The sequence below is a fragment of the Polyergus mexicanus genome, unplaced genomic scaffold, assembly GCF_030449975.1.
Source record: "Polyergus mexicanus isolate NDT 795.1 unplaced genomic scaffold, iyPolMexi1.0 SCAF_5, whole genome shotgun sequence".
Taxonomy (NCBI): Eukaryota; Metazoa; Arthropoda; class Insecta; order Hymenoptera; family Formicidae; genus Polyergus; species Polyergus mexicanus.
The window spans coordinates 1449509-1461811 of record NW_027223325.1 but is presented as its reverse complement, the minus strand read 5'-3'; the positions used below and the strand labels follow the sequence as shown (position 1 = coordinate 1461811).

The following is a 12303-nucleotide window of genomic DNA, read 5'->3' as shown; positions in this document are numbered from 1 at the left end:
TCTTATATCAATCAAACGCATAACTTTATGATTTACGATACTTTTAAATCTTCTCGATAACTTTCGCCTTATGTCGTCTAATTGCAAATTAAATATTCAGGATGTGCCCTTGACACATGTTCCACGTTGACTTGATATTAATTCGAATATGATGACAAACTTATTCGTGAGAAAGCGAACATGAGAGAGATGAGAGCCGCTGGAGCCTTAATAGCGCTGCGGTGCATAGCCTGTATTAGTAGCAACGGTAGCAGTCGTGCATAGTTAGGGTTTAATAGCGTGTATTATTGATTATAATATCGCATGATTGGTACAATCATGTCGCATTGTACCTATCAATGCACGGCATGCAACCGACCGACCGTGCATCGCTTGCAATCACCGATGCACGAAAACCCGGCGCATTAAATTATTTTTTAGCGGACTGTTTCAGCAGATTGAAATCGACAATTATCAGGCATATACATCATCGGCTAGCTATGAGTTCGTTGCGTAATCGATGGGATCGACGCTACGTAATAAAACAAGTACGCTACGTGATTTACCATATATCGTTATATTCCCAATTGCGTAAAGACGATCGTGAATCCGTGAAACAGCGACGACTGGTCATCTGTAAAAAGAAGAAGACAATTAAATCATTTTTTTCTATGTTTCAAATATATTATAATTATGAATAAAACAAGTAGTTGTAATAAATAATTACATTTATCATTGTATTATATCGCACACATATTTTGTAGATAAAATGCGATAATATGCGATGCAATAAAAATTGAAAATATGATTGAAAATATACGAATATAAAACTATGCGAATAAAATATGCGAGTGTGTATAATCGCGATATTAAAGGCGGGAGAAGGTTCGTGAACGAGGTGAGCGAAGTGCGGACACAGTGCCGCCGAAATCGTCATCTGCACCCTTTCAAAGATCCCGCGAGCTTCCAATAGCTTTTACCCTACCACTAATGGTCGTCTACCAACTGACGAGTAAGAGCAGACGAGGACGGTGGCTGCGAGATACAGCGCTGTAGGAGAAAGAGGAACGAGAAACGAGAGTAGAGGAGATGTACTATACCGATATAAAGAGCCATCTCTTTTCGTTCGCCTTCTCTCGCGTTTTTCCTTTATATCCTCTGTCTCGAAAAGAGAGCATAATAAAGGAAAAAAAACGAGGCCGTAAGTCTTTGTCGTACTATGTTGCTTTATCTATGTGGCCATATACGAGCCCCCGAAGCATATAAGAAAATAAATAAGGAAAATTTACTTTAAGGATAGTAAAATTTAGATATCTTAATCATACATTAAAAAAAAAAAAAAAAAAAAAATATTTTCCTACTCTTCCATACTTATATCTTTCTTAATTCTACCAAATTACGCAAGTTAATGTAGCTTCAAATTTATTTTAGAAAAATATATAAAAATAATCGCTACGATTGATAAATGTTCGAATCGACACCATTATTTATCATATACTATATTTTTTTCATCGTTGTGAAGAATACGAGAGGGCGCAAGCATAGAGAGCGGACGGAAGGGGATAAATTTCTGTAGGGTGCTAACATTACGTGACAACTGCCAAAGATATTCGGTCGCGAAAGAATATAAGCTTAATTCTCCCGCGACAGCGACGAAAAATATGAGACCATATTGTCATCATATATCATCCAAGTGTTCTTCGACGGGCACCCTCGAATCAAGCTCCCCATTCCTATTCCGAGTGTCTTAAACTTAGACAAGAATATATAAGTAAATAGTGCTAAATATATCGCATATATATACACAATTCAAAGATAATAATAAAACTTTGTTGTACTTAGACTTTATTCGGCGCATTTAAATCTATATTGTTATTTATTAAACGACAATTATTCTTCACAAAATTAATTTCACATACTCTAAGAGCGCCGCTATAAATATCCAATTTGAACCTGACGCATTATTAAAATTCGTTTCTGTCATTAAGTTTGACACGTCTTAGATATCGAATCGAATGGTACGGAGTGATTCGACTGAGCAAGCAACGATCGCCGAGGGCTTGGAAGGTGCGCGAAAAGGAGGGCAGCTCGCAGCTCCTCGGCGTCGTCTGCCGCGCCAATTCTCAACAAATTGTAATTTCTAGAAACAAATTGAATATAAACGCGCCGTAATTCGAATGCCTGCTGCAGCGGCACCGGCACAATAATGATGACGGCTGCGTAGGAGCCAGCGACCGTAGCTGAAGGGAGCGAGGCAGCGCTAGTAGACGTAGCCATGCGCGAAACAGCAATCTTTCGAGGCAATCTCTTTAATAAATGAAGCATACGTTCCCGCTTTTGAATTACGTCTACGTAATGGCCTCCCACTCCCATCCCATCTCTCTCGCTCTTCTGTCTCTTTCTCCCTTTCTCGTTCCTGTGTCACGCGTCGGCGCCGAGCCTGCACAAAGAACGAGGAGAGATTCTGCCATCGCGATCGGCAAAGCCCGATTTATACGGGTTGCTTAAAAACATCAATGTGAGATATATTGTACGATGTAAATTAACTTTCGTGCAACAATCAATAATATATTGTTTATAATACTTTAACAATAAAGATGAATTATATAATAATTCATGATAAAAAAGGCTGTAATATTATACGTATAAAATATTACAAATAAATTCCAAGTGTCATATATAATAATTTTATTTAGAAAAGTAATTTAATTTGCGAGGAAAAATCGGATGTTAATTCAGCTTTCTATTTGGATCAAAATAATATACGTCTATGTGTTACGATCATCCTGAAGTTAATGATGTGTGCGTATGTCCGCTAATCAGAATATTCGCACCTCCATTCCGGATCGTGCCAACGATAAAAGTGCAACGAGGACCATCCTCGTTCTCGCGAACGTATGCAATCATCTACAAATATTATAGCCGGCAGCGCCGGCGAAATAACTGCACAAGTAAGTAGTGTGTCTGCCTCCATTGTTTCCCTTCAAATCAAAAGCAGTCAAATTCTCTATTGTGATCACACCACGCGCTCCACTTACACGATGAGAAGAGAGACGATGGAGAAACGCGATACAACGCCGCCAGATATACCGTACAGGTCGTGCGGATATACAGGGTGTATCGTGCTGTTATGTTCAATACTTTTAAGAGCTGATTTATTACTCGCGTAAATTAAGTAATTTCTTTAAAAACATGCGAATAAAAAAATATCAAACATCAGATATTATTTTTTATTTGATAGATATTTCATAATGTCATAGCGATTGATCTATACTAACGAGATATTGATTATTTATGATATTACGCGCTATTTAAAAAAAAAAATTATATTAATTTATATCACTATTCAAAATATTCAATTTACGCAATATTGTGTTAAATTTGAAAATGTACATTGACACACCCTGTGTATTTATAGATATCTACATAAATATATATACGAAGAACGAGTTTGTGTTGCGTGTGTACACTCGATGCGTCTGCGGATATATTCACAGCGTAATCGCTGAATCGGTATTCCGTCGACTGACAGACCTAGGCAAACAATGGACGTTTGATTGTTCAAGATTTAGTGCTGGTTTACTACCGTCGAATTCGAATTCGCGATATCGCGTCGCTCAGTGGCGTGGATGTGTCAGCATCTGCATTCACGAGCTTCGCGAAACGTTTCCCGATTTTCAGCCAAGTACAATTCCAAACAAGACTTGATTTCATCAAATCTTGCAGCTGATTACTCTCAATAATGAACGAGCGATGAATCTTGACAATAAATATCACGAGTATTATTGTAATCGCATATTCCAAAGAGACATCTATAAAAATAGATTAGAAGATCGAAAATTCTCATTCAAAATAAAATTAACAAATATAAAAAAATGTAAAAAATTAATAATATGTTATATTGGAAGAATTTAAATATATATATATATATATATATATATATATATATGTATATGTGTACGTGTGTATTTGCACAATACATATGATGCAACAAATAAATAAAAAGAATGCCTTTACCACTTCTCTTCTGGCATTTTATTCTGCTATTCGTGCATTGTCAAATGAGTACGAGAAGAAGGGTGACATTCGTGAGTTTCTATTTGCACTTTGCAAGATAAAATATTACTCTTAGCTTACATCTCGTCGAAAGGCGATACGGCATTTGCATTATTTTACATTAAATGCCAGGCGAACGAAACTCGACCGCGTAACGTGCCGGTATTGCCTTGGAGTTTACGGTCATGTCAAAGTGGTATTTTCAATAGCCGTGCACTGGAATTTGCCCGTTAGTCAGAAGAATTTGTATTTCTCCGCGAATCGCAGTTTGGTCATCGGAAACGAGTCAGTTCAGATACGGGTACGAACAGCGTCTTAGGAATCTGTTGGTATTCACGGATAACAAGAGTGCACGTGGCAGAACCCCTATCAAACTTACATTCCTCTTTGTTGCAATTGTATGGTACAAGCGTCAAATATTTAGATATTATAACGATTCGTTATATTAACGATATGCTTTTACCATTTCGAATTGTATGTGTACCAAAGAATTAATGAAATAATAAATTTATGTCATCTTTGAATTTCATCATAAATTCTATATTATTTTATCAGATAAAATAATAAAATTATATTATCTCTCTGGTTTGTAATGATCATAAAACTTGTATTATTTCGTAAGATTCGAGATTGCCAATGACATTTCTAACATGGAGAATGTTTAGAAGAATTTGAATTTCTCTCCCAGACAAGGGTATATCATATCGTAAGGCTAGAAGTGAGCACATTGAGAGTCTTAGGAATTCGACTCATTCCGTAGTCAAGAAAACAAACAGAATTCGATTGGGAAGAAAACAAGCGTAATCATTCCCCTTCGACCCTAACGGAATCGGAGAATGCGAAGCGTCTGTATTTTCATAAATACCAGAACCCCTGATGTCACCTCCATCAAATCGAAAAGAAGATTTAGCGATATCTCGAGAACTATCGTAGTTGATTTATATCCGTTTGTTCCTTAAATTTATAAAAGAATTAGATAGAAAAATTATATTGATATATTTTGCATATCTAATGCAGCTTCTTGTATTTTTTTTAAATATCTCTTCAAACTCATTATTATATTCTCGTCAACTTTTACAAATTTATTTTTATCCCATTCTCTCTCATTCAGCTCAAGGTGACAAACTTTGACATATTTTTATGTAAGAAAGTTTTAAAATAAACACAAAAGCGCAAACAGTTGCATCATAGCATAGCATAGTCTCGCTTTTGTCAAGCATCGCGTTGATTACAAATAAACCGAACAGACAACCGCTTTACACGCGCCAGTAAAATCCACACGCGTGTCTGTCTGCGCCGTTTAAGCAGGCTGCAATGAGGGCGGATGGGGAAGCCGGTTTCGTTAAAACAACCCCCTATATCGCGCGCCGTCCCGCCCCACCCCCCTCCTCCCTTCCCCATACTTTGGCCTCCAGCTTCCACGACGACGTCAGCCCTTTCTCCCGACGCAACCGCGTCTCTAGCAATTCACTGATCCGCATTTAGGACAGGAGGCGATATTTAGGCCGAAGGGTGAGAGGCCTCGAAGTTAATTAGATCGACTTCGTCAAGGCGCATCCACTTAACTTCAACGCTACGTCAGAGACACGTCGCACCATGACTGCTTCCATCGACTTGCACACGTTGCAAGAGAGAAACGCTAACATCCTCCCGTTAACCCTTCGACGCGACCCTTCGGTGTGTCTTTATCGAAATGATCATGCAAATCATACGTTTTTTTTTTTTAAATCGATTTTTATTTTACTATGAGATTTTTATTTCGTTTAATCAAATTATGCTATCATTTACAAATATCAAAAATTAAGTAACCTATCAAAAGCTTCACTATCAATTCTTTAATATTTTTTCTGGTATGGTATATGTCGATTCGAAAAAAGTTATCCATGATAAAATCTACACAAAATTTTTTTATGAGATATATACCTCTCTCTCTAAATATCTATCTAAATATATACGCATATCGTCTATTCATATCTTTTTATCTATCTCATGTTTTTAAAAAATGTCAGACGAAGAATAATTAATAGAACAAAGTAGAAATAATAGAACGTTGATGAAAATATAGTAATGACTCGCGATCTAAATCGGTTGCGACGAAAAATAGCATGACAGACGAAAATTCGTTGGATGTACAAAAAACGTGCAGTCTCTCGGCGAAGTGACAGCGCGCGCGAGTGTTCCATAAGTATATCTCTGCATACGTCTCTCCTGCGTTCGATAGCGTACGTACGCGCTCGTCTAGCATGCGCTCGCAAACGATGCGGCGCGCCCACCGACGGTATTACGTATTAAAAGTTGCAGCCGACGTGAATTTTTCACAAAGGAAAAAGTATTCAGCGCCGCTCTCTCGTATCTCCTATATTAAAATCTAATATGCGAGCAGGTAGAACGTAATATCTATTACAGAGTAATATCACCCTCGAAAACCTTCCTCTTCGAGTACTTTGTTACATTCGCCGGTAATATTCAGAAAGGATGGGTAGAGGAGATTGACACTGTATTAAAGAAACGCGACGAACACGTATGCGCGCGTGCTCCAGTTGACGCGATCAAACCGATTTGTAAAAGCCGACGAGAGAGATACACTCGTTATTAATAATTTTCTGTCTTAATTCCGTTCAATAATTTCTCTCTCTTCTTATATCTATACAATTAGATAATTATTCTAAGAAAATATTTTTGACATAGATAGAGTTATATAAGAATCTACTCACATAAAAAACAAAGATTCCTCATGCTCAAGTATTTTGCACCGAATATGGACAAGAATAGAAATTGCAAACGATGAAGCGTGTCATAAAATACAGGAAGCACAGAGAGCGGAACTCCGTAGCAAACGATAAAAATTTATATATCGGAATATTCGCCTCGGCCGGAAAGTGAATTCAAACGGGCGTGTAATTGACAGTATCGTAAAAAAAAAGGGAAGAGAGAAAGAAAGAAAGTACCAAGATGGCAAAGAGGGATGGAGAGGAGGAGAGACGAAAGTGGAAACGAGAAAAGAACAAAACGGGAAGTGAAACTTGGTGGGAGGGAGAGGTTGGGGGTTTGGGGTTGTCTCCATAATTTTTTATCCTAAAACCGCTCCGTCTCTTCGAAGAGCAATATTGTTAATATGCAAAGGAGCTTCGGAAAAATGGGGTGGCGAGAAATAAGGATATAACCGTAAAAAATGGAGAATGAGGAACGATAGCTGGAACGACGAAATTATCGTACTGCTCTCCTTGCTTCGAAAGATTATCTTGTCGAGCGAATATTACGAGCCTGCTTATGACACTTTGATCGGCAACTTATGGATTCGCATGCGCAATAAAACGTTTGTCATAAACGCAAAACGCAATGTAATCGGTTATTCAATCAAACGAGCAATGCACTAATCTATGAAACGCGAATTATGATCGATGATCCTCCAATATAAATCGTTAGCTGATTGATAAATTGTTTATTGTTAGTTAATAATGAAAAAATGTTAACCCATTACGATCTTATCGAGATACCGCGTGACGAATTTTGAAAATGGCGTTTAATCAGCGAGGGACGGAAACAATGTTCGTCGCGGCGAAGGGCACGGGTAGTAGTTCAACGAATTGTTTTGATAAGTCGTGGGGACAATACGTCGTTAAGACGCCGGGTTTCTCCGTTACGGGAGTGAGAACGACGAGGTGAACGACGTGGAAGGCAGACAGGAAGGAAGGAAGGAAGGAAGGTAGGAATCCACGCGGTGACCTGCAAGACGAGGGGACGAAAGCGACTCGAAGAGAAGAGGACTCTCGAAGTTTAGATTAAACTCGCCGCGGATAAATATTCGTAATGGAGCGCCAGGGTGTCATAAATTAGCATGCTGCTCTCTCCTGTCCTTTCCCGATTCGACAATCTCTACGGCTCGTGGTCCGTTTACCGTTCGTCGTAAACGTCGTCTTTTCCGCATCGGCTGCTGCAAATAGATATGTGAGAGTTTGACGCTACTTGATTTTAAAAATTTAGTGCTTAAAGTCGATTGCTACGACATTCATTTTAACGCCAGGTCCCAAAATACAAAATACCGATGTAGATTTGTTAGTTGAAACTGGATCAATCGCGGTGCAGGGAGATTAAGTAGTTTCTCTCGACTTAATTGCTAGGGCGTTAATGGGAATTCAGGACCCGAGTCGCGGCTCGTATGGGAGGTATTGCGGCCGCGACAGGCGAAAGGAAGGCGGACAGGAAGGAAGGGAATAAACCGCTATTAATCCACATTGGAATTGAGTATTATTAGGGGACGTATCCAGGATTTGCGACGGGGTCTGGTTAAAATCTCTTTCGGTTGTATCTCAGGAGTACCTGGCGATCGTTACTTTTCGTACCAACCGAGAATGAGACGGACAGATTCCCTTCCTATGGTCGTACCTCTCTATCTCTCGAAGATTAAACCAGACGAGGATTTACTTTGTTTTATTGGCCAGACCATCCCCGATTTCGTCTGAAAGGGACTTAATTGGTGTTGCGGGATCGCTTTGATACTGCGAGCCTCTCTAGACGATGTTATCCATCGAAGCGCCGTTTCAGATTTCCAATCTGGAACGATACGTGTCCATCGTACACGCGTGCAACTCGATTCTTTCGAGATTCGGCGATTTGGAACGATAAACTCGCAGGACAAACGTTTTACAAATAGTTATAGAATTGTATATACAATCTTAGAATTAAATTTTTTAAGGGTAAATTTATACAATTTCTATTTTTGCATATTTAAAAATCGTAGAAAGAATTCTTGAATGCAAGAAAATACAAAGAAAACAAACGCGAAAATCAGAAGAAAAAGACGACGATATCAAAAGATCGATAATGCAAGAATGGAAGGAGATATTTTGTAAATCCCAGAGGCATCTCCTTCGATCTCAATACGTCTTACTGCGTCTACAGCGTAATAGAGAAAAAAACGTGGCTCGATGCTCGCGGGGCTGCCTTCGGGATTGAAGTGGATTAATTGGTTGAACACTCACGGGGGTTGAAGCGAGACCGCTTCCTCTCTCCCCCATTCAATTACTTGTGATCTTTGCCGCCAACCCTTCGGTACTCTCAGACCTCCCGGATATATCTCGCCGCCGTGAAAATTGGTCCCCCCGCCTCCGTCCCCGTCGGGAGAAAGGTGCTCCGTCCTACCTACCCCTTCGAATAAGAAAGTCTCGCTGGGGGATCTTTCGACGCGTTCGCTACGTGCGCGCCATATCGATGTCGACGAACGACTTAAGGAATTGCCGACTGTAATTATGCGTTTCGTTACATTGCGTGGTGCTTGTTATAGGCAAGTAATATAATTAAATACTTTATACAGCTTTTATATAAGTATATATTTCTTATATTATAATTTTAATGAAAAAACAAGTAAATACTATATCAGACAGAATCCAGTTAAATTATCGATTTAATGATATCTATAAATGAAAAAGATATTAGCAACATTATACATACAGAAATAATATTATGTAAATATGATGCAAAAAAATGATTTATATATGACATAATTCAATATATCGTCGATATATGACATAAGAGTAAAATAAAATATGTATTATTTAAGATTTTTTAAATTTGTGGCTGCAATTATAATTTATGTAGATTATAATATAAGAAGAAGTATAATATATTAAAGCTAATGACAGCGCGATTAACGATATCTATATAAAAATATATGTGACTGCGAGCCAGCCGCGCCATTTCACTGAGACGTCCTCCGGGTTTTACTATCGATTTCTCGAGTAGGTACCTCCCGTACCCAGTATATATCCATCGTCTCTGCCTCTCACGTGGTCCGCCGCGCCCGATATCATATCTTACCGCGCGCGCCTCGCGTTCTTTTAAATAGGAACTCGCAAAATATTCATGGATGATATTCAAGCCCCATTCAAATACTTGCTCCTACGCACGCGCGAGCTCGCGCAGACACCGACACACGCGTGTCTCTCTCCATCCATGCCCAGAACCGAGCGACGCTGTAGTATTTAGGTTGGTCCTTACACATACATATACACGGGGAAAGATACACACGAACAAGCATACTGATACGCGCTAACGCGATATCCGCGGGTTTCGCGCTTTGCCCCGTCATAAAAGAGCCCCCGTCGTGTGTACGCCGCCTGTATCTTTAGAAATATTGGTTAGATTTACATATTTTACCGTAAAGAGAGACGTGCACACAGAGGGGCGAGGTAAGGGAAGATCGGTGCCTGCGGAAGGGACGCGACATCGGCGTCGATGGCGGCAGCGGTGGTGGCGTAAGAAGAGTGAAGGAAGGGTGGCAACGAAGGAAAGGATGAAGGGATGGAAATCCAACGGAGCTGCCTGAATGCGGGCGGCTTCAGAGACGCTAAATATTAATACCTACTAGTGTTCCTTTTATGCTCCCTACTCCATCCCCCGTATCGTTTCTCTTTCTCTCCTCCCTTTTCTCTTTTCCATCCTGCATCACCGCCCTGTACTCTCACGTTCGCGGTATGACTTAGCATGCGTACACCGAGTTCTATCTGTCTTTCTCCTCTCTACCCTCCGGTCTCTTTCTTGGACCCAACTTTGCCTCTCATACCCTCCCATCCCCTCGTCTCTTTCGACGGTAACTCGTGTCTTCGCGCAGCCGATGTCCGCTCGACGACATTCATTGGACGGTCCGGGCCGGGATGAGTTCGTCGTGCACGCTTGTTTTTTGAACGTGCCCGTCGCGGCGCAGGCTTTCAACGAAAGCTCGGAGATTAATCTAATGAGCGTGCATGGAATCGTGGAGCAATACCCGGGAGGACCGTGTATCCGTCACAGCCATGTCACAATGCGGTAAGCAGCGGCTACTACTCGAGCGTTTTCTAAGGGATACTTCAAAGTCAAGTGGATGTTGAATTCAAATAACATTTCCGCGCAAACCTTCGGACATATCGGCGAAAATTGCGTGCGCGGAAAATAACGGTGTTGCGAAAATTCGTTATTGCGAAGAAATGTGTACATTGTTATTTCTCTTCACATTTATGTCCTTTAATCTTAAAAGAATCAAACGTATGAACATTTATAGAATAACTGATGCATTTCAAAAGAAAAACATTGCTTTACATTTATAGAATAACTGATGTATTCTAAAAAAGAAATATTGCAAAAGAGCGAGAGAAAGAGAGCAAGAGAGAGAGAGAGAGAGAGAGACAGAATTTTACATTGTCCGTAAAATATTTTATTTTGAAGTCTGAATCGCGATTTGATTTTCAAAGAAACTTCGCGCGCGCTAAATAAAAGTTGAATATTTTATTAAAAAGTCGATGCATTAAACGATCACATGTGTGTACGATACTGCAATGCGTACATACAGAAAAGTACATACTATATACAAGTAAATATTACTTGTTTCAAGTATTTCAAAAGTTCATATATCCGCATAATCTATCATAAGTTGTTCATAAGCATCAAATTTATTCAAAATGTATTGTGAATCCTAATAAATTTAATACTTCAATCAAGAATATTATATTGAAAGAAATACACTAAATTTTTCTGATTTAATAAATTTTCTTACATTAAATTAATCATATCTCTGACTTTTCTTCGATAAAATTTCATAATATTCTTCAAAAGAAAATATTTACTTTTTTTGAGCTTCATGATAATGAGTTTTTCTAAAATTCACGACAAGTTTATTTTAAAACTATTATTAAGAAAATATTCTCTGTTAAAGATAACTGTTATTTAAAAGAAGTAAAATAAACTGAATAATCACTTTTACTTAGCAATAGTATAATATTTTTCTATGTGTATTGCATGCATTATGAAAAGTCCAATGGTAAAAATTCATCTCTAGCCGTAACCATCGGATGGGTGATAACGAGTAAAAGGTAATCGGCGACTGGTACGTCTCTTTTTCCATCTGACATCGGGGGAGGGGAGAGGGGAGGGGGGAGGGGGGAAGAGGAGCTCCTAAAAGGCGGTTGCAACAAGTCACCCCGCGTTTACAAAGGGTCGTACGAGCCGCGTCGAACCGCGGCGCCCTACGCGCGATTCAATTAATAAAATTCATTCGAATACGTTCATTAATTTTTTTCCTTTTCCAACGCGGCGACGATGGCAAAGGGTTCCGAATCTCTCGTGTCGTTTAAAGGATCTGTCAGAAGTAGAAGGGGCCTCGAGCGGCGGGTGAACGGGTGCAAGTAAGGTGGGCCCTCACAGAACTTGAATATAAATAAAAACGAACGAACGAATAAATATCCAACAAGGAGTTACACAGAATGCCGAATGCCTGCGGTACTCGCCCTTGTCGAC

At 39.4% G+C, this 12303-nt stretch overlaps 1 protein-coding gene across 2 annotated transcripts in view; it reads right to left on the bottom strand.

Annotated features, from left to right (window-relative positions):
- The window catches only part of LOC138933532 (protein odd-skipped-related 2), a 329776-nt gene that overhangs the window by 156769 nt on the left and 160704 nt on the right, over window positions 1–12303 (bottom strand). For both annotated transcript variants that reach the window (XR_011446978.1, XM_070296316.1), the window contains one exon: window positions 546–613. Coding sequence is in view for 1 of the 2 variants with exons in the window: in XM_070296316.1 (XP_070152417.1) it covers window positions 546–613 (68 nt within the window). In the remaining variant the exon portion in view is untranslated. The remainder of the gene's footprint in view (window positions 1–545; window positions 614–12303) is intronic.